Below are 23,198 nucleotides of genomic sequence, written 5' to 3'. Positions count from 1 at the left end.
TATATCAGACTGTCCAAGCAATCAGAAATCAAAGCTTGCTTAACATAGCTCTTTTCTTTTGCTTTTCCCTAGGGGAAGGCAGTGGAATGGGAGTGTTGTTTGTATATCCCTATTGTGGAAATGCTGCAATTTGCATGGAATTTGTGACTGATGTAATTGCAGTGCTCATGCTGTATTAACATCTGATGTAAATGGTTTTACTGCTCTGTACTGAATGAATAGCTTCAATGAAGACTGACTGATTCCTTCTTGCACCAGTTTTACATCTGTGTACTTTCATTGACTTCAGTGGAGCTATTTCTTATTTACCAGTGTATGTGAACTGCAAATCAAGCCCAGCCTGTTTTGCTTTATATGCAGTTACTATTTAAACTCCCCTATGTATATATAAATGTAGACTATCAGATGCTAGGTAATGTTAGGCCCTTGTGCATTTACACACCGTCTGCTCCCACACATACTGGATATCTGATCAACCTGTCTGCGTAGCAGGTAACAGGATGGTGTTATCACAAAGGGATTGCATTGAGCCTGATTCTCCTTTGGTGCAAGTGGGAGGAAAATGGGGCCTAAAGGATGTGAAAATATTTCAACTGTATTGGAAGTTGATGTGATTGCGTACTGCTGCAAGATATTGGGCTACGTAGGCTTTATAATAAACAATGACCTATCCCTCTTGATCGCTGGTGAAGCCAAGCCTGTGACTTTTAAATGTGATCATGATGACCTCAGCTGTTGGAGTATAAACACATTCCTGCCTTTAAAGACAGCCAGCCCTGAATGTGCCTGTGCAATAGTAAATAGCTTACAAAAATGTTTGCTTGTATCTGAAAAAACAGTTTTCAAAGTGCTGAACCCAACACTGCTTTTGTTTTTGTTTTTCCTGCAGAGCAACGATGAGGAACCCAGGTAAGAGTACTTCATTTTTCTGCTCGTCTGTAATGTCTGAAATTCCATTTGAAAAGCAATATGTCTTTAGACTAAAGATTGTGAGAAGCAGCATAGTCCAGTGGACTGATCGTGGGACTGAAATCCAGGAACACTAGAAGTCTAGTCCTAGTTGTGCCTCTGACTCCCTCCACAGTCTTAGGCAAGACTCTTCTGTCAGAATATTCAAACTTAGGTTCCTAAAGTCAGGCAGCTAACACCATAGTTAAGCTCTCTAAATACATGGCTTGATATTCAGGGATCCTTAACACCGGCAGCTCCCGTTAGCTCCAGGTATACCTGGATTTGGCTTAGTATTTGTTTTAGAACCAGTTTTAATATAATATAATTTTGTTTCTGTAGCAATCCAGGCAGGGCAAAAATTTATTAAAGCTCAGTGACTGTAAAAGAAGCTGTCGTTCCTGGCCTTACCCAATCCATTGCAATGTAAAACTACCTAACTATAAAGCAGTTTTAAAGAATATGAATGTGTGCACCACCACCCTTTACAAGAAGGATCAGACCTGCTAGACTGAATGTCATAAACACTATACTTTTCACAGAGATTCTCCTTTTAGCTTTGGTTGAGTAGGGGCTTGTGCTTTTGGAGCAGGAAAACTTGAGTTTATGCTTGGCTTGTGGCCATTGTTGCAGACGAACTTCTCACTTTGTTGTGGGATAAAGTAAATTGAAGGGGCCCAATCTCCTTTAATCTCATGTTACAGAGGTGAACAAGTACAATGAGAATCAGTGGATGCTGACCACTGTGGTTACTGTTACATTATGTAACTCTTATTCAGTCCTAAATTAAATATATTTACCTTCTTAAAATGAGAAAATACATGCATGCTGAAATATTAAATCCAAGAATTAGAAAGAAGGGGGGAAGTGAATTGTTGAATGTAGGGGTTGGTCCATTATCATGTTTTCAACAGTGGCCAGAGAAAGGTACAAGAAACTTCAGAAAGCAATTATGAAATAACAAACTCATTGCCCTAACAAGGAAAGTTTCTTACTACCCCCCATTAGTTAGAAGTGGTCTTATGTCCCAAAACGTGAGGGTTTATAACCTTTCCAAAACTTAGTTATTTCTTTAATCCTTACTATCACAACTCTGAATATTCTTACTATCCAAATAAATGTCCAAAAATTGTAATCGGCCTGCAAATTTTTGCTTTCTGTGTGGGTTTCGCTTGGGTGCCCGAGCTACTGAACTCCAATTACATTGTGTCTTTTTAGGACCTGTTTTGGACTGCCTTATAACTTTTTTTTGGTATGTTGTGCTTCTTGTTTTTCTGATTACAGCATTCTTTTGCGCAGACCCACCTGCAGGGCAGAATCTAGGAAATGGGGAAACATCTGGACAATGTCAGATGCAACCCTTAGAAAGTCCTGTTTTCTCGATTAACATTCTTTATTTTAGACAGCCCTAGTTAGTGCAGGCTGATATGGCTTGTTCTAAGTCTTCCTCTTCTTGCCTTCCCTTTCTTTTCCCCCCCATGGCTCCATTTTGTTCTGCATACGGGGTGTCTGGTTTAATTCTGTATGGGGCACTTGGCATTCCTACGCCTTTAAGGATATTGGTATTTTACAGACTGCCAGTTCATTGACACTCAGGAAAGTGTTACATGTATGCTAATAGTCTTCAAAAGACTTGTAGCATTCTACATATGTAGGATCCTAAATGAACAATTGACTCTCTGTGGATGGGCTGAATTGGGGAGTATGGTAAGAATGAACAGCTTAAGGTAATGGGATGATAGAGGTAAAGCAGGTCTTCATGTTCTATTAGTGTGGGACTTTTGGTCTGGCTGCAGATGGGTTAGTGTCATTTCAAGATTGTAGCCAGTAGGTAACAAACGGTGTTAAGTTGTTAGAACCCAGTGATGCGTTGCTGCCTCCATGGAGATGCACTGGTGTACTCACTGGTACTGATTAGTGTGTTTATGCTGAGCTTCTGTCTGACTGGATCTGTTGTAACTAACACTTCGGTGCCAATTGTTGCTGTTCTTATTCATTCATTTATGACATTCTCTTCACCATCGCTGAAAGCCCACTGCATCTTGTTGACAAAGGTGTTGATAACAATTTTGGAATGCAGCTTAATGTAAGAGAGAGATCAGGAGAGGCAACAACGCTTCTCTAAAGGGGGGAGTATAGTTAAAAATAACACTATGAATTGCTATTCTAATTCTTGCACCAGCTTGGATTGCCTGGAGCCCAGGGCAAGTAATGTTGTGCCAGTTGTTATTAGACCATTCCATGCAGTGTTCACATTCTTTCTCAACGGTGTTAATAACCCAAAAAAACTATGGCTGCACTGTGGTGCACTGAAAATGTGGAAAACGTGTAGAATTGACTTTAATATCAGAATAGCCCAGGGGTTACTGTGCTGATTATTGTCTGGTTAATAAAAACCTCAATTCTTTCAACACATCTGAAGCTGCTGCAGAGTCAAGGGACCCTGAAGCAGATTTTAGGTCCAGTGTGCCATGGAGTAAATGAGACCTTGTGCATAGATTGAGGCAGCTGGCCATGAGTCTGTCTACTCCAGCAGAGGGAGAAGAAGCAGCATCAAAGGCCACCTAGACCACTGAAGCAGAGCCACAAGAATAACTGGGTTAAAAAAAGAATTAGATAAGTTCGTGACGGATAGGTCCATCAATGGTTGTCAAGATGGTCAGGGATGCAAACCCATGCCCTGGGTGTCCCTAAGCCTCTGACTGCCAGACACTGGGACTGGACGACAGGAGATGGATCACTTGATAATTGTCTGTTCTGTTCATTCCCTCTGGAGTGTCAGCACCAGCTGGTGTCAGAAGACAGGATACTGGGCTAGATGGACCATTGGTGTGACCCAATATGGCCGTTCTTATGTGGTGGCCCAGGGAGTAGGAGAGGCCTCAGCTTGTCCAAAGAGTAGTGGTGGTGAAGAGAGGTCTCAGCTATTGTATGGGTGGCCCTTTCCACTACCACCCCAGTTAAAGAGTGACAGGACTGTCAAGGCCTCCATATAAGGGTATTCCTAGGGGCTAGACTGCCTTAATCTAGCCCATGTACAAGTTCACATGTGTGTTTGATTTTTAAAAGGACTTTATCCATGTTCTTTGTGGATATTAAAAATTTCATCAAAGAAAAGAGGAGTCGTTGTGGCACCTTAGAGACTAACAAATTTATTTGGGCATAAGCTTTTGTGGGCTAAAACCCACTTCATCAGTTGCATCTATGAAGTGGGTTTTAGCCCACGAAAGCTTATGCCCAAATAAATTTGTTAATCTCTAAGGTGCCACAAGGACTCCTCGTTGTTTTTGCTGATACAGACTAACACGGCTACCACTCTTAAAAATTTCATGGCCCTCTTTGTAAGAGGAGGAATTTGCATTGGTGTCCTTGCCAAAATTTCCTTTCTCTGCCTCTCTACTGTTGCCTTCCCTGCTGAATGGGGTTTGCATTTTGCTCATGCTCTGTTTCCAGTGGAAATTTAAAATGCCATTTCTCTGGGCTAAATGTCTCCTCGTGACTTCGCCCTTCCCACTTACCTCCAAGCCTCCGTTTTGTAACAAATGGCTTAGTACCTTATATCACATCCATGCTTTCTTTAGCCACTTCACCTTCCATATATGCAGTACTAGTATCAGGTACTCTGGGTGCTGTGCTTTGCAATAGCTGAGCTACAAGGCTTTCTATGCTGCTCATATCCTAGGATTCAGAATATAACCCATCATTATTCTAAACAGCAGTGAGTGAAATCCCTGATGAAAGTGAAGAGTGATGTAAAGCAAACATGCACAAAACGAAGCTTGCACCCTACCATAGTAGTGTGTATGCTGTATGGAGTCTGCACATAGCTCACTTACACTGTAGCAATATTGGACAGTAATTTTCTCATGCACTTTTATGATCATAGGTTCTTATTCCTGCATCATTTACAAATACTGTTCAATGTGATGAATAAAGGAAGAGCTTCAGAGTTACTTTGGGCACCCATCCAACCCTACAGCCATCGGAGCCCTAGCTTTACTAAAGCTATCTCAGTGACAGTAAAGAGATATTAACAGGATCCCAGAAGAAGAGTAAATTATAAACAGGAACAATCTGCTCACCTTACATAGAACAATTTTGAGTTAATAGCCCGCTTTGCCACTAGGGAGTAGTTGTCCATTGTCTTTCCATCTGCCCTTATTCGTCTCTCTCTGATTAGAACTTGTTTGGGCGGGGGCGTATTGATGTGCATGGAGATGGAGGTTTAACAGTGCTTAGTCATTTTTAAGAGGGTTTTTGCCGAGGGCAGACTCGTAAAGCGGACAGCAATTTTCCATCTTCTTCCTGCTATTCCTGGTTCTTTCAATTCAGGTGGGTTTCTTATCCTCCTTCTGCCTGATCTGGAGGTGAAGTATTGCACAGTATGAAACTGTCATAAAAAATTTCCAGCCTAAACACAAAATCTAATCGCCCACCCTTAGCATGATGATGAAAAAGCAAATGGCATTTTATTTGCCCATCAGATAAAATTATTTGCCTTAAATTTTGTATGTCAGATGACACTACCAAGGCTTCCAGGCTCCATATAATACCCTTACAACTTCTCCTGCCCCTTACATAAGCTAGCCTTGCTTTAGGAATATAACTGTAATACAAAACTGGCACTAGGTGTTAGGAAACTAAGTAATAGCCTTAAGGTTCACAGTTGCTAGAATATGCCCCCTTAATACGTCTGTTCAGAGCTCCATATGCAGGGCTAGCCCTGGTTATGCTTTAAAATTACGGCCTCTCTCTCTTCAGAGAGCCTTCTGCATACTAGCAATATAGGGCCAGATTCTCTTCATAGTGCCCTTGTCCCAGTACAACTCCAGTGAGTTAAATGGAACTGAGAGGGTATAATTGAGAGGAAAAGCAGGCCCATAGTATTTAAATAAGATTAACATTTTTGTGGGAGTGGGTTGACAAAAAGACAGTGTCTATATTTGTGACTTGGACAGTAGGTGTCTTGTTAGAAAGCTTTTGTTTTTTCTTGTCTGCTGTGAGTTGCTCTGACACACAAAGTGTGCTCCATAAAGTGATCAGTTCATTGCACTCTGAGCAGGAATGCTAATGCAGCCATTTTATTTCTCTGCTGTTATGAATTCATTGCTTGGTTGTTGCATTACCTTCATTTCGGTGGGCTTCCTCGTAAGCCCAGGCATATGGCTGTGATACTAGGGAAGCAGAGAGCATGTGAGAGTGGAACCATTTATTATTCTGAGAGACCTTCAAATACCCGTGTAGGACTGACGTAAAGAAACTCACCTACCACACTTCAGCAGTGTAGGGTGAGCAGGATCTTTTTTCCCCTCTCCTCTCTTTCCCTCAGTAGGATGAAAAGTGGGGCTACTTTATGTGAGCTCTGTCTCTAACAAAACCCAAGCAGTAATTGATTTTCAGAGCATAACAGCTTGCTAATTGCAATGCTTTTTATTTTGTAAGTTTCAGCATGCTTCCAAGAGAATCCTGTCCACACTAGAATATCTTAAATGGTGCCTCTGTAACACTTATTGCATCTGTTTAATGCTGTGAGCATAATTCATGATGGCTCAGGTTGGGGGATTGGGGAAAAGAGATGTGGGTGATGTGGTAACTGTGTGCCCATTTATGGATGTTTAGACTGGTGTATCTGAAGGGGTCACTATGCAGGGAGCACTCCAGTAATTACTTATTAAGAAAAATGGCTGTATGACCTAGAATAAGATTCCTCCAAAGTCTCTGAAGCCAGCACCAGAACTGACCACTCTGTGATGGGTTGGATCAAAGAAACCCCCTTGGGAGCTGCCACCCGATGTGCCAAGACTACCTCTGCTCCTGCTTTCCCTGCCAGCTCGGGACCCCAGCACCCTGTCTTGCTGAGCCAGACACACCCGTCTGCTCCAGCAAAGACCCAGGGTCTGAATTACTTGCCCCAAAGTTGCAGGCTTCACTGAAAACAGCCCAACTCCCAATGGGGTCTAAACCCAAATAAATCCGTTTTACTCTGTATAAAGCTTACACAGGGTAAACTCCTAAATTGTTCGCCCTCTATAACACTGATAAAGAGATAGGCACAGCTGTTTTGCCTCCCCCCAGGTATTAATACACACTCTGAGTTAATTAATAAGTAAAAAGTGATTTTATTAAATATGGAAAGTAGGATTTAAGTGGTTCCAAGTAGTAACAGACAGAACAAGTAAGTCACCAAGCAAAATACAATAAAATGTGCAAATCTGTCTAATCAAACTGAATATAGACAAGATCCTCACCAGTTCCAGAATGCTCCCTTTTACAGACTAATCTCCTTTTAGCCTGGGTCCAGCAATCACTCACACCCCTTGCACACTGTCCTTTGTTCCAGTTTCTTTCAAGTATCCTGGGGAGTGGAGAGGCTCTCTCTTTAGCCAGCTGAAGACAAAATGGAGGGGTCTCCCAAGGGTTTAAATAGACTTTCTCTTGTGGGTGGAGATCCCCACCTCACTCCTATGTAAAATCCAGCTCCAAGATAGAGTTTAGGAGTCACCTGGGCAAGTCACATGTCCATGCATGACTCACACAGTTTTTACAGGTAGCATCCATTGTTTACATGCTACCTTGAATGTCCTCAAGTAGACTTCTTATGTAGATTGGAGCATTCCAAGATCCATTGTCCTTTAAGTGTTTCTTGATTAGGTACTTAATTTCAACATTCCTTTCTCCAGGAACTGACCAAATGCTCTACTAAGGTTATTTAGAAATCATGCCAGTACACAGCCAATATTCATAACTTCGAATACAAAAATGATATATGCATACAAATAGGATTAATAGATTCAGTAGATCATAACCTTTGAGATATGTTACATGGCATATGTAGCATAAAACACATTCTAAGCATATTTCCATAAAGCCTTATGGGAGGTACCATCACACATTTTACGGTTTCTTTAAGAGCAGGTTCCGTGGTGAATTCTTTATATATTGTTGGCCTTAACATCTGATGGTCCCATGATAAGAAGACATCAGGAATCCGTGAGCTTGCTTTCTCAGCCTCATTTAAAGGTAAGGTAGGCCACTGGCCTCTCTCCTCCAGCCCAGTAAAGACTAATGCCACACCCCAAATCTGTTCAGGGCCTTCCTTCAGGGTACAGTTTTATTCCTCAACCATAAGACTCACAAAGTAACACCAAATAAAGCTAGTCCCCATACCAAAGCAGGCTGCGGGGGCCCAGAAGCCTCTTTCCCACTACTCCAGGGCCAGCCACAGAGAGCCATCTGCTCCCCACAGCTTGCTTGCTCAACTGAGACACTTGTTGGCTTGTATAATCACTTGATCAGTCTCAGCTGGGAAGTAGCTGATCATTCACAGATGAGATTGAACCCCCACTTCTTTAAAAGGGTCAGTCACCCTGTGACAGGTAGCATTTTACTGAAGAATCAGAATGCAATATTCTCCTGCCATCCAGCTGCTGGTTAGTCTGACTGGGGACTCTGAGGTTTGGCCTATTTTTTAGTATATAATTGTAATAACTGCTTTGAGGTTCTGGCCATAGGTGAGCTGGTATTTCCTCTTCTTCCTAATAGTCTGCATACCAGTTATAAACTAAAACCCTATCCCGTCTTCATGGAGAATGTATGACCTTTTTAGTGATGCAGAAAGAGAGGCATTTAGTCAGAAGTCTGACAATTGTTAACTTTAGTTTTGCCACGGACAGAACTGGCACTTTAAACTACCCTGACTGACAGTGCCAAGATGTTCTTTCAGGAGCATAGAGTTTTCACTTTTCTGACATTGCTCCATTCACCTTACCCTTATCTACCATGCATCTATTTGCTAGGGCTTTTGGGGTAGGCTGTTAATATGGGTGGGACAGGAGTCTTTAATGTGGGCACAGTGTGGCTGTATGTGCATGCTTAATTATTGGCTGTCTGATCCCATTGCTGTGTGGGTTTAGCTATGAGGCTATTAAATGGAGTGTCATTTTGAATAATCATCAAGATGCCTAGAGCTGAAGTCGATCTAATTTTTTTTTTTAAGTGTTTCACTTTAGTACCCAGTCTTAAACATTATTCATGCAGATTTCAACTTTCTCTACTCATGCTCATGTCATATGGTTCATAATAAAATTTCATATTTATTTTATGATCCAACCAGCTGGTGAACTCAGTACGGGGCAAGAATGAGAAATCCTGATGAAACCTTTATAAGTCTAATCTAAGCAGGCATTTACACTGTGATATTCTTGCCGGGGTATTGTCGGTGACTTCATCCTCTGCATTGCTGGAATTGCAGACCTTACTTTGACTTATTAATTTCTCCCACTTACTGAATGTGATTCTGATTCATTTTTAGTGAATACAGTTACTCTTTATGATGTAATAAGGGATGTTTTTTAAATACCTTAGATTTCTTTCCTGTTCAGCTACTTGATGGACTTTCTTTTTTAAAAATTTAAATACATATACTGAGGACTTTGCTCCCTATTTCCAGTGTTGTGTAGAGCACAGGTCTGCAGCCCAGGGAATCTGGGACCATCTCTTGATAAGAGCAGGGTTACAGCTGCATTGTCTTTATATAAGACCATTTTAATACAATTCAGATTTTAAAAATACAATAAGGAAGTTTCTGATTAAATTGCTATTTCCTTAGAAGTAGCATACTTTTCTCTGCTACCTAGTCTTACTTGACTTGTGAAAGTATCTTTTAAAATTCTGGCAGTGATTTGTAATACATCCCATGGAGCACACATGCAACTCAGCACAATTAATGTAACATTAATGAGAGGTGACACTGACAGGTAGCGGACCTTACTACTACTACTTAAAATAGTAGAGGAGAAGAAAGATTGTTCCTTTTCAAAGCTACGATGACTTATCTGTCATCCCAGGGGACAGATGGGGCAGAGGGTGCTCAGAATCCAGTGAAGAGATGGCATAAAATGTGTCTAAGGGTATGTCTACACTGCAGTTAGATACCCATGGCTGGCCTGTGCCAGCTGAATTGGGCTTGGGCTAAGGGGCTGATTAATTGCACTGTAGAGGTTCAGGCTCGGGCTCTGGGACCCTCCCACCTTATGGAGTCCTGGAGCCCAAACCTCTACACCGCAATTAAATAGCCCCTTAGCCTGAACCCTGTGAGCCCAAGTCAGCTGGCAGAGGCCCGAAGCAGGTTTTTAATTGCAGTGTAGACCTATTCCAAGTGCTTGCAAAGGGTCCTGGCCTAATCTTCTGCATATGTAAACATAATTTCCTGTGGGCCACAAAAAATAGGGTATTACCGCAATCTCTCAGTAAATGGAGTATTTGTTCTTGTCTTCCCAGTTCAGTTTCTTTTTTTACATTACTGCTTCCTGGAGGCTGGATGGTCACAGACGTGTTACCTGATGGATATATATATAATATTTTTATTTTTTATGAATTATGTTCTCAGCTGTGGCACAGTAAACAAGACAATATGACAGAACTTAATGAGCTGGCCAGGCACATTCAGTAGGACAGCTATTCTGCTTAAATAACAAAGTGCAGCTGAAAGCTCTCCTGGTTTCCAGATGTATCTAGTTGAATACAACTTGACCAGCATCTGCAAAAGTATCTATTTAACAAACACAAGTGGGAGAAAACGGTGGGGAAATGAGCATTTGGCCAACTATCTTGTGTGCAGGTCCTGATCAGGTAGGTTTGGTCACAGGCCACCTACCAAATCGGGTCCCATTTGAAATTGAGGGAGTGGTGACCTCACTGCCCACCGTATAGCCCAGTGGATAGAACACTTGCCTGGGCAGTGGGAGATCAAGGTTCAGTTCTCCCTCTCTGCCAAAGTGGGGGAGAGGATATGAACAGGGGTCTCCCACCTTTCAGAAGAGTTCTCTAACCACAGAGTGATGGCATAGTCTGATGTGGGATTACTTAACAAGTGCTTAACTCATTCCCATGAGAAGTGGCCTAAATGCCTAAGCCACCTGACTCCAGGAGGTGGGTTCCCATTCATGGATTGCAAGAGATAAGAGAGGGGTGTGCACGCATCTCTGCAGTCGGTATCTCTGATTGGTGTGTTTAGGCTGCTCTCTGTCTAGCGTGCTGGCTTTTGTGAATTGCATAATCTCCGGTGCCATCTCTCCCCATTCATTGTCTAAGGAGCCTGGGTGTCTAACTCCGCTTTGCGGCTCACAGTGGTGTTCCTGTAATTTTTCTATGTGGCTAAAAGTTAAGTGTTTTGATGCTCAGCATTGCAGCACCTAAGACCCTTCTTGGATTCCACCCTACCTGCTTTACAAACTCTGTGCCCCTTTTCTCCTTCAGCCCCTGCACTTTTTACCTGGCATCTCCTTATTCCCAGGTTGCTCAGAGACCACGTGGCCCGCAACAAGGTGAGCCTGGGCATCTACTCTCCTTTAGTATAGCTGCGTTTCAATACAAAGGAAGCCCAGAAAGGTGAAAGGGCACCGAGAAGGGTGCTTTAAAGCACATTATATCCTCAACAACTCGGGATGCAGTGCTGCTGTATGGCATTTTTAACTCTTTCTCTGGAGAGATTTCAACTTGGGTGCTTATTCATCAGTGACCCTTAACAATCAACTACTAGCACATTTTGGCATAACAGAACCATAACAGTTCTGTTATGAGGAGAGAGGACAAGGTGCCTGTTAGATTCAAGATTGTTCTGTGTGATATATTTTCCGCGTTTTTTTTCTATTGCACTTTAAAATGTCTCCAGGGTTGGGGCTTCTGACATTTCACTCCCCTTGGGAGATTTTTTCAGTTTTCTGCTGTATAGATCTTGCTGTCAAGAAGTTTTTCCTTGTTAGAACCTAAATTTCTATTCCTTAGCTTTATCCCACTGCTCCTTGTTATTCCCCTCTGTACAATGCAAAATAATTCATTATCTTGCTGTTTACTTCCTCTTTTTTTATAGAAAGTTTTCCTCATTCATTCTGATCAGGTGACTTTTTCAGTGTGAGGTGCTATGCAAACATAAAATATTTGTAAATGAATTATTCCAAGGGGATTTTATAGATCTGGCGAGTTCCCTCTGTCTAAATGGGGATTGGCTAGCACCATTTTAAAAAAAAGTAAAAAGTAACGCTATCTCAACTACTTTTAAACATATTAAAAGACTTCAAAAAAATCAGACTTGAACAAACTCAAAGAACGGGTAGATAAGATCCCATGGGAAGAAAATCTAAGGGAAGGAGTTCAGGAGAGCGGGCAATTTCTCAAGGAGACAATATTAAAGGCACACTGCAAGCTATCCCAATACAAAGGAAAGATTGGAAGAATAGTAGGAGGCCAATATGGCTCCATTCGGAGCTCTTTAATGACCTGAAAATCAAAAAGGAATCCTACAAAAAATGGATACATGGACAAATTGCTATGAAGGAGTACAAAAGAATAGCACAAACATGTAGGAACAAAACCAGAAAGGATGAGGCGCAAAATGAGTTACATCTAGCAAGGGACATAAAAGGCAATAAGATGTTCTTTAAATGCAAGAGAAAAATGAGGAAAAGTGTAGGTCCTCTAGTTAGGAGGGAAGGAGAACTAATAATTGATGACAAGAAAGCTGAGGTGTTTAATGCTCATTTTACTTCAGTCTTCACTAAATAGGTTAATGGTGACCATACACTCATCACAATTAATATTAGCATTAAGGTGGAACGAATGAAAGCCAAAATAGGGAAAGAACAGGTTAAAGAATAAGAATATTTATAATAGGTATATCTCCATATATTATTATATCTCATAGAACTGGAAGGGACATCGAAAGGTCATCGAGTCCAGCCCCCTGCCTTCATTAGCAGGACCAAATACTGATTTTTGCCCCAGATCCCTAAGTGGCCCCTTCAAGGACTGAACTCACAACCCTGGGTTTAGCAGGCCAATGCTCAAACCACTGAGCTATCCCTCGCCTTGAGCTAGAGAAGTTAGATGTATTCATGTCAGCAGGGTTTAATTAAATTTATCCTAGGGTTCTTAAGGAGCTAGATTAAGCAATATTGGAACCGTTAGCAATTATCTTTGAGAACTCCTAGAGGATGTGTGGGGTCCCAGAAGACTGGAGAAGGACAAACATAGTACCTATCTTTAAAAAGGGGGATGAAGAGGACTCAGGGAATTATAGACCAGTCTCCCTAACTTCGATACCTGGAAAGAAACTGGAACTAATTTGTTAGCACCTGGAGGATAATAGGGTCATAAGGAATAACCAGCATGGATTTGTCAAGAACAAATCATGTCAAACCAACCTACTTTTCTTCTTTGACAGGGTTACTGGCCTAGTGGATAATGGGGGAAGCAGTAGATGTGATTATATCTTGATTTTTAGTAAGGCTTTTGGCACAGTTCTACATGACATTCCCATAAGAAAATTAGATTAAATTACTATAAGGATGGTACACAACTGGTTGAAAGACCATACTCAGAGTAGTTACCAGTGGTTTACTATCAAATTGGGAGGTTGCATCTCGTGGGGTCCTGCAGGAGTCAATCCTGGGCTCAGTATTATTCAATATTTTCATTAATGACTTGGATAATGAAATGGAGAGTATGCTTATAAAATTTGCAGATACAATACATCGACCCCCGCTAGATCGATGCGGATAGTGAAGTCCTGCCCTACAGAAAACCTGACCTTTGAGGAAGGGTTAAAAAAACCTGGGCATGTTTAGTCTTGAGAAAAGAAGAGAGGGGGAGGGCGGGGGGAAGAGGTCTTGATAACAGTCTTCAAATATGTTAGACTGTTTATACAGAGGACTGTGGTCAATTGTTCTCTATGTCCACTGAAGGTAGGAGAAAAGTGTTGGGTTTAATCTGCAGCAAGGAAGATTTAGGTTAGATATTAGTAAAAAAGTTCTAACTATAAGGATAACTAAGCTCTGGAATAGGCTTCCAGTGGAGGTTGTGGAATCCCCATCAGAGGAGGTTTTTTAAAAGCAAGTTAGACAAACACCTGTCAGGGATGGTGTAGGTTTACTTGGTCCTGCCTCAGCACAGAGGGCTGGACTTGATGACTTCTCAAGGTCCCTTCCAGCTCTACATTTTGATGATTCTATTGTGATTTAACAAAAAAATCTGAGAGATTTGCTATCTCCGAGGACTAGTAATGGCATATGGAATCTTCCACTTCTCCCGTGCACACTAAATCAGTAGTGACCAAAAGTTGTTACTGTTTTACAGCAGTGTGCAAACTGAATGTATACTCTCTTGTACTCTCCCAATATAAACCCCACCGGCAATTCTTTTAGGGGTTGTCAGGGGCTAAAACTTTTGTACAGTGCTTTTCATCCATGGACCTCTGAGAAGGGTAAGCATTTAACCTATATTAGAGATGGGAGAAATCAGCATACAGAAAATTTATGGACAAATGTTTTAGAGGTGGGCATGATTTTTGGTTTTGCAACCTGAACCAGGTTGGGTTGGAGGTTTTTGAAGGTGGTTGAAGCTGGACTTCAGCTGGAACTCAGCACCTAGAAAATCAGGCCCAAGATGTCTCTAATTGGGCGTCCAGAAATATTGGAGACACCCAGAATTAGAGGGCACTCTTGAAAAATTTGATCCTAAGTCATTTAATAAACATCGCACAGAGAGTCTGTGGCAAAGCTGGGTATAGAATCTAGGTCTCCTGACACCCTGTCCACTGGGCCACACAACCTTTGAAACAAGGTGGGTGAGGTAATATATATATTTTTTTATTCTACAAACTTCTGTTGGTGAAAGAGACAAGCTTACACAGAGCGCTTCTTCAGCTTGAAAGCTTGCCTCTCTCACCAGCAGCAATTGGTCCAATAAAAAGATATTACCTCATCCACCATGTCTCTAATATCCTGGGACCAACACAGCTACAACACCATTGCATACAATCTTTGTATATGGTAGTTTGCTCCTTGTACTCAGTTTTCCATATAATACACGCAGAATAAAGTCACCTATTGCAGCCAAAGGGGCAGCCAAATCTTCAGCTGCTCTGTGTGGGTGACAGTGTCTGTTCTTTGCAGCCCACACGTTGGGCTGCCTAGAGCAGCAGACTGCCTACGGCTGGCACTCCCTAGCTACATTCCCACCAAACGACCCTCTTGTCCCTTCCTAGATGGGACTCTCAATGTTTACATCCGACTTATGGGAAGAAATCACAACCGCTGCTATTGTGACTTTGTTTCTTTCCAAAAGTGCCACTGTTCATCCAGTGACAGATGCGGGCCAGTTGTTGTCATGGCAACAAGGGCAGAGGGAGGAAAGCAGCTTAATTCCAGAGCTGATAATTAACTGGGGGGGATAATTGTAGCAGGAGGGGAAGCTCTCAGTAATTATAGGAGAGCAGCACAGATGAAAAGGCAGGGCACAGATGCTGTCAGTGTTGTGTGTCCTGCTGTAGCCGTTTAAGTTGTCGCAGGCTGGGAAGTGTTGTGAAATGGGGGACACTGCCATTCGTAGTAGGGCAGAGCACCTCCTGGGGAGCTTTTACTTGGGGTGGGATTAGAGGAACAGATCCATTAGGGAAGCAGTAAGGAGATCATCAGAAAGAGGGAACCACTTACATTTACAAAGCAGATTCCAAAATACTTTATAGGCTGCTAACCAAATTCCATCCACATGTACACCAGTATGTACCAGTAATACAATGAGCTGAAACTAAAACAAGTGGTAGGTAGACAGATATGGGCACAGAGAACATAAGGCCTATGGCTTGAGTTCAGTTACTCAATGCTTACACTGTGTGATGAAGAGCAGAATTACAATTAGATGAAATACACACATGGAGAGCTATGAAATGCAGCCATTTCTGGGGTGGAATACTGCAGCCAGTCATTCTGGCAACATTAGACAGTTCTTCAGAAGGCAGCGTCTACTGACCACAAGTTGTCAGGGCTTTGGCTTTATATCTAATCTGAAAGGCAGCAACACAGCACCCCCATCACTATGCTGAGCCCTGCTTTATTGCTGACTCAGAAAGACATGAAGCCCACTTTCTGAATTATCAATGCCATTATCTACAGCTCCTGTTTCTCCTTGGAGATGAGACTAAGCCTGACTCCCTTTAGTCTGAGATCTGACAGAATCACAGGGAGAAGTGGCTTTTAGGATGTTACTTGAGGTGAACTTTGACACTCCCCTTCTGTGCCCTAAGGGCTGCAGAATAGATGGTTCGTGATAGAAGTGGTTGTGAGGAGAGCGGTTGTGAGGGGAGGGGAAGTTGTGCGGTCAGTAGAAGGATATTCAGTAGTGCAGTGACCTACTTCTGGCCAAGCTGCTGGGATGTTTGTAGCTACCCTACTTAGGATCTGTTCTCCTAAAATCACCATGGTTTTCTGTTAATAACATGAACTTCCTCTTTGTTTCCTTCCCAGAATTTGCCATATACCAAGCTGCTGTTGGAATTTGTAGAGAAGCAATTAGTATTAGAGTTGGGGTGTCTGACTGACACAATAATTATGCTGGAAAATGTAATTTTCCCTGCATATTAGCGATGGGATTATTTCAAGGAGCTCTCATTAATGTGCTGTTTGCCAACAAAGAGCCCAGTAACCTCTCTTTTTTAATAAGATTAGTGTGGGGGTCATAATGCAGCAGGCTGTTAAGATGATATATTCAGCTTTTTGTTCTAAAGAAAGAAATTATCTTCTGCTATCTACAAGGGTATAAAGGAGTAGCTTTCATTTAGAGAGATGGAGATTTGACAGTCGCTCCTTTCCTAGTAACCGGTGCCCACCCTTCTGTGTACAGATGCTGTGCATCCTCACAGTGGAAGTTTTGGAGTTGGGAAGGAGTGTGGTGTAGTGGCTAGAGCAGAGGACTGGCAGCTAGGTCTCCTGGATTGTCTTCCTAAACCTGCCACTTATGTGCCATGTAACCATAAGCAAATCCCTTTAACATCGGTCTCATTGTACCCATCTATAAAAGGTAGATATTTGCCTACCCAAAGGCTATTGTTTGTAGAACATTTTAAGTTCTACATGCACCTACTGTAACAAAGTATTATCATCGTGTTCATCCTGCTGAGTTCCAAATGCAGTAGCAGGTACATAGGAAAATAACACAGTGAGGTTCAAAGGGACTCTGGCAGTTTGAATTATTTTTAAATTAATTAATTTATGAAATTCAGCCTTCCGGTGGAGCACCCTTTATGTAACGTGTAGACAGTTGTTTTAAAAAAAAAAAAAAAAAAAAAAAGTAGGAATCTTTCATTGCTCCCTGCTGATGTTTGTGAGGGTGTTTTGGGATGAGCCAGGGGACAATACAACCGAACATGCTTAGCTTTCTCCTTCCACTCTGTGTACACATCTGTCTACCACCTGTTTTGGTTTCAGCTCTACTACTGTGTTACTGGTAAATACTATCTTGCAGGGCCTGGAGCACAGAGTGCATGGGAGCTTTTTCCATCTAGACCAGTGTGTAAGGCAGTGGTTCTCAAACTTTTGCATTGGTGACCCCTTTCACACAGCAAGCTTCTAAGTGCGACATCCCCCCCCCCCCCCAAAATATAAAAAATGTGTTTTAAATTTGTAACTCGATTATAAATGTTGGAGGAGAAGCGGGTTTTGGGGGTGGAGGCTGACAGATTGCGACCTCCCACGTAATAACCTCACAAACCCCCTGAGAGGTCACGACCCCCAGTTTGAGAACCCCTGGTGTAAGGGATGTCTTCTTGATAACACACCAAACAGGAAGTGCAATTGATAGGGTTGCCAACCCTACAGGAGTCTCTGGGAATTAAATATATTAATCTTTTAATTAAAAGATTATGTCATGTGATGAAACCTCCAGGAATACGTCCAACCAAAACTGGCAATCCTAGCAATTGACCATCAGCCAAACAGTGAAAGTTGCTATATGCAAAGTGCTGCATCAGGGAGCAGACCAACTAGGATCAGCTGCTGGTCTGCTCCGAGTAACTTTGCTGCTAGGCACCCAGTGAGCCCAGTTTCACTGCCTTGGAACTGATAGAGTGGCCACAGCCCCGATTGGCTGCTGGTTGAGCAGCCTTGCTTATAAGCCTGGCCCCCATCAGCAGATCAGGAGCTGCCCATAACGTACCAAGCCTGCAGCTGTGCTTGCCCTTGTTCCAGTCCCTGCTCCAGGCCTCTGCTTCCCTCCTGCTTCAGATTTCTGGCTTTGATCCCCAGCTCTGCCTCTGGCTTACAACTGTGGTTGACCCTCTGGTTCTGGCATTCGGCTTCTCTCTCTCTCCCCAGTACTGACTCTCAGCCCGTTTCCTGGACTCTGCCCACCATGCACCCAGCTCTAACTGGCAGCCTGAACTCTCGCTTCCACCAGTAGGCCTGACCACCCACAGCCTGGTTGGCTATATGATGTCATGTGCATAAACAAACTGGCGGGGGTGGGGAATATATTTTTTTCTCCTTGTCCTAGTTACTTTAGCAACAGTAGATACAATATTTTCAGTTAGAAATATTTTTTCCACCCCTACATGAAAGACCACATTTTGATTTATGACCCACCATGAAAGCTGTGCTCCACTTGGACAATGCAGATTGCAAAGCCCAGGACAAAATGCGTGAGAACTGGGATCAAAGCATTTTCATTCAATGTGATCCAACTACGGCACAGACTTCTAGAGGAGATCAGGGAAATCCAGGGACTGACCATTTTTAGAAAACATTGCAAAACCTTCCTCTTGTGAAAAAGCCTTTCCACTGCAAGAAACACATTCACAACATGGACACCTCTTCTACTCCAAAACCACCACTAACTAACTAAAAAAAATATTAAAAACTACTTCAAGCAGTTTTTACTCCAGAATGGAAGATTGTGCCAGGAACTTTGTGAAATCCACTAGGGACTTTGCTAATGCTATTGATTTTTATATAGAAGGTGCTCCAATACCATCGTGGTAGCAGGCAGGATAAAACTCTTAGATAGCTTTAAAAGTGGCATCAACTTCCATCTATGTGGGATTAGCTGCTTTAGCATAAATAACATTGCTTATTGTCTCAGTTTCATGATATGATATAATTGTGCTTTGAATAATTTGCAACAATTGAAGTGAAAATACAGTGCATTAGATTTATGTAGGATGGAGGGTCATTTGGAGCTGTGATGAGGGGCCATTCCAAGCTATGTTTGGATGCAATTTGCTTATGAAATAATTAGTACCTGGTGTTAATGGGTTTTGATTATTTGTGGATTACATGTGGATAGAAGCTATGTAGTACACTGCAGAGCCATGTTCTTCTCACTTGCCTTGCTCTCACTAAAGCTCCCTTAGGAATTATTGTAACATACCAAACCTGGTCATTGAATGTCTTTATTTTAAATCTTATCATTTTGCAGTCTAAATAGACAAGACGAATATAGGGCAGGGGAAAAGATGCAATGTGTGAGTAGAGTTGGGTGAATAACTGATTTCTTTTTTTTCCAGTTTGCTGGCAGTTCTGAAAAATGGAGGGATAATTGGTTTGGGTTGAACCAAATCAGGAATTTTTTGGAATTTTTGGCAAATTGAAAAAGTCCGTTACTGGTTGAACAAAATATTTTGTTTGACCCAAAACGTTTTGTTTCCAGGCATTTTTAAAGGGATAGATTCACAAAACGGGAAAGGTGGTGCCCTCCTTATAACTTCCAACCCAGTGGTTAAGGTGCTCACCCAGGAGGTGAGAGGCTGGGGTTCAATCCCCCCCCCCTTCCTGATGTGGAGAAGGTCTTTGTACTTGGTCCCCCTTTCCAGGTAAGTGCCCTAACCACTGGGCTATAGGCTGCTGTTCTTTCTTGGGTGGGTTTCTCTCAATCGCTCCTGTTGAAGCTATATATTTTTTTATAAATATTATATATAATTATATATTTTTAATTTTATAAATAATTAAAAATTCACTGGAGCAGGGACTTGAACTTGGGTGCCCCGTCTCCCAGGCTATAGAGTCAGTCTCTCTCACTCTCTGGCATAATGACAAAGCAAGTACTGTATTTATTTTATTTATTTATTTATTTATACAAAGTGGAACAAGCAGAACTCAAATAATAAACAATGGTTACTTCGGTTGCAGTCTCTTCTATATGTCTTTCTGTGAACAGATTATGCCTCTAAGAGTGGGCTCACCGCTGGGGGGGGGGGGGGAGCTCTTTTGTTGTTAAGACCAAAGTACGTTATTCCCCAAAGTTGGTAGTGAGCCCTTTCTTAGTATGTCGTAACCAAAACAGTCTGTAGATGGACAAAGGAATTTTGATTTAAGGGCAGGTGAGTCTTGTTCAGTTTATAACCTAAACAGTTTATAAATGGCTAAAGTGAGTATTAACTAAGTCCTATGAAACCAAAGAAGTATATTTTGAAATCAGTTCCTCAAAAGAAGCAGTTCAAGGAACTGTCTTAAGACAGATAAATTAATAAATATTAAGAATCTTATTTGAATTTGAATGAAATCCCCCTACAGTAAAAGCTGTGTTATCTGGAACGTTACCAACCGGAAAACTCTAGAAACCAGCATTTCTGATATTTCCCAATACAAATCTTCAATAGGGTTGCCTGGCTCCATATGGCTGCCCGGAAACAGCAACATGTCCCTGCTGCTCCTAGGCAGAGGAATGGCCACCGGGGCTCCGTGCACTGCCCTGTCCTGCCCGGAGCTCCACAGCTCCCATTGGCCAGGAACCATGGCCAATGGGAGCTGTGGGGGTGGTGCCTGCGGGCAGAGGCAGTGCACAGAGCTGCCTAGCTGCGCCTCCGCCTAGGAGCAGCAGGGACATGTCACCGCTTGCAGCAAGCTGTCTGAGGTGAGTGCCGCCCAGATCCGGCACTCCCTCCCACACTGCAACCCCCAGCCCTGAGCCTCCTCCCACACCAGAACTGCCCCCCCTGAGCCGTGCCCCCCCCCCCATGCCCCAGCCCTGAGCCCCTTCCTGCACCCAAACTCCTTCCATCCATTGGTAAGTATAACTCTTAGTTAACTGGAAATTTTGACTAACCGGCACCCCTCATTCCCCCAACGTGCATATAACAAAGCTTTTACTGTATTTATTTTACTGATTAAGGAAGTTTTTACATTAGAAACTTTGCATTTAGATAAAATATTTGGAAATACACATCTCAAAAGGGGCTTGTCATCTCAAACATTTAAATAACCAAGGTTTGCACCATTGAGAGGAAACATAAAATGGAAGTTAGTAACATCTTCTGTAAAACATTTTCCAACCATCAATGTTTTTCTTAACGTTTGAAGATTTAGAGTGCCTATAAAAGAAATTACTTTCGTTGGGAATTTTATAACTGGGGAGTTTTTTCTCTATGAAAGAAGGTTGGGAGAAAGACAGCCCACTTATGACTTAGTCTTATAACTCTGACAGCACATCTGTACATTCCTCTTGGCTCTAAAACAGAGCATTCTTATATTCTTTTGAAGTCAGGATGCTTTCTAAAAATAAATATCTTACTAAGATTGTTTATTTTCTTGAAATGTATCTCTATACCAGACTGGTGTCTTTTCTCTGAGAAGACAATCGTGTCATTTGTTTGTCATTTTGACCAAAATGGTCCTTTCATTTACAACATGCCATTTGTAGAATATTTACAATTTGCAACTAATGCAGGTGTGGGCAAATGACAGCCCGTGGGCCGGATCCGGCCCACAGGATTGCCACCCCCATGCTGCCACGGGCCCCGCGCCGCTCCCAGAAGCGGTCAGCACCAAGTTCCTGAGGCCCGTTGGGGGGGGGGGGGAGGGGGGAGAGGGCTCTGCATGCTGCCCTCTCCTGCAGGCACCGCCCCCCGCAGCTCCCATTGGCCAGGAACGGAGAACCGTGGCCAATGGGAGCTTTGGGGGAGGTACCTGCAGGCAAGGGCAGTGCGCGGAGCCCTCTTGCCCCCCCCCCCTTCCCCAGGGGCTGCGGGGATGTGGTGCCAGCCGCTTTGGGAGAGCCGCAGGGCCAAGGCAGGCAGGGAGCCTGCCCTGGTCCCAGTGCGTGCTGCTCCAGATAAGCGGCGCCGGGCTGGAGCCTGCACCCCACACCCCTTCTGCACCCCGCACCCCAACCCCCTGCCGCACTCCGCACCCCTCCTGTACCCCAACCCCCTGTCCTGAGCCCCCTCCTGCACCACATACCCTTCCTGCACCCCAGCCCTGGCCCCCTCGTAACTCTGCACCCCTCCTGCACCTGAGCTCCTTCCTGCACACCGCACCCCCTCCCACACCTCGCACCCCCTCCCATACCCCAACCTCCTGCCCCAGCTGTACATGGCCCTGCATGCAATTTCCCCACCCAGATGTGGCCCTCGGGCCAAAAAGTTTGCTCACCCCTGAACTAAAGTCTTCTATTAAACATGCTACACAAAGGACAACAAACAATGCTTGTGTCCATTTTCAAAACCTAGCATAAAAGAAAATAGAAACATAAAACAAAATAGAAGTTTATGAAAGCTGCATTTTAGAGCTTGTGTTAAGACACTTGAGTATAATAAACATGGTTTTGAGGCCAGAGGTGTTATCTTCCCTGATATTTGTCTTGTCCCTGGTGACAGAAAGCAGAAACCTCTTGGAATTTCTTTAAATTAGCCTGACATTTCATTTAATAAAATAAATAACCAAAACCATAAGCTTGTGTTATATTCTTCAGGCATCATGGATACAAACAGAGTTGTAGGTATCTCTTTACATCAATATTGCATCAATGTTGAGGTTGCTTGCCTGGGAGATCCTCTTTCCTCCAAACGTCCCCTTATTCAAGGCCCAAGGTGAGTAAGATTCAGCTCTGGGTAGAGTTTTTCTGTACTGAACAAACTTGAAAAGCTGTGATATTTTATATGTAATATCATGTCTCTGCAGAGCTGGAAACAGAATCTTTAAACCATTGAGAAGAGAAGATTATAGACAATCCATTTTTGTCCCCAAATGTATTATGTTCACTTTTTTTTTTTTTTTCTTTTTGCCAGGATTCAGGCTTGTAAATTCCAGTGATGTTGTGCCTATGAGTCATTTCTTTGTTAACACAACTGAGAATGGAAGACTGATGGCTAGGAAATCCTAGGTGAATTCAAAAGGACATGCGTAGCCAGGGTCATTTTTCAGTACTCACTAGCCCAAATCCCAGATTTCATACCTGCTCAGTTTCTGCTCTCACATCCCATTATTTATATGTATAACTTTAAAAAAAAATCTTTACTTTCTCTTCAGTGCCAAACAGTAGGTAACAACACAATAGCATTTTCCAAATAGATAAGCCAAGTGGGACTCTGTGTTTGTAGAGATAAAGTTCGACTTTAGTAAGTAAACAAAAAATATTGAACATTTCTCTTTAGTTTGAATGATGTAAACATTACTCCAGCTTTTCAATATATGGTGGAGCACTTTTTA

The 23,198-nt window shown here is 42.6% G+C and overlaps 1 protein-coding gene across 1 annotated transcript in view; it reads left to right on the top strand.

Moving 5' to 3' along the window:
* Positions 1-23,198, top strand: part of TRIM44 (tripartite motif containing 44) — an 89,514-nt gene that overhangs the window by 40,702 nt on the left and 25,614 nt on the right. Inside the window, exon 4 of the mRNA XM_065404181.1 lies at positions 890-909. Coding sequence (XP_065260253.1) covers positions 890-909 — 20 coding nt within the window. The remainder of the gene's footprint in view (positions 1-889; positions 910-23,198) is intronic.

This window comes from Emys orbicularis, chromosome 4, assembly GCF_028017835.1.
Source record: "Emys orbicularis isolate rEmyOrb1 chromosome 4, rEmyOrb1.hap1, whole genome shotgun sequence".
Taxonomy (NCBI): Eukaryota; Metazoa; Chordata; order Testudines; family Emydidae; genus Emys; species Emys orbicularis.
Note: the sequence above shows the minus strand (reverse complement) of the source record. Positions and strands in the feature narration are given on the sequence as shown.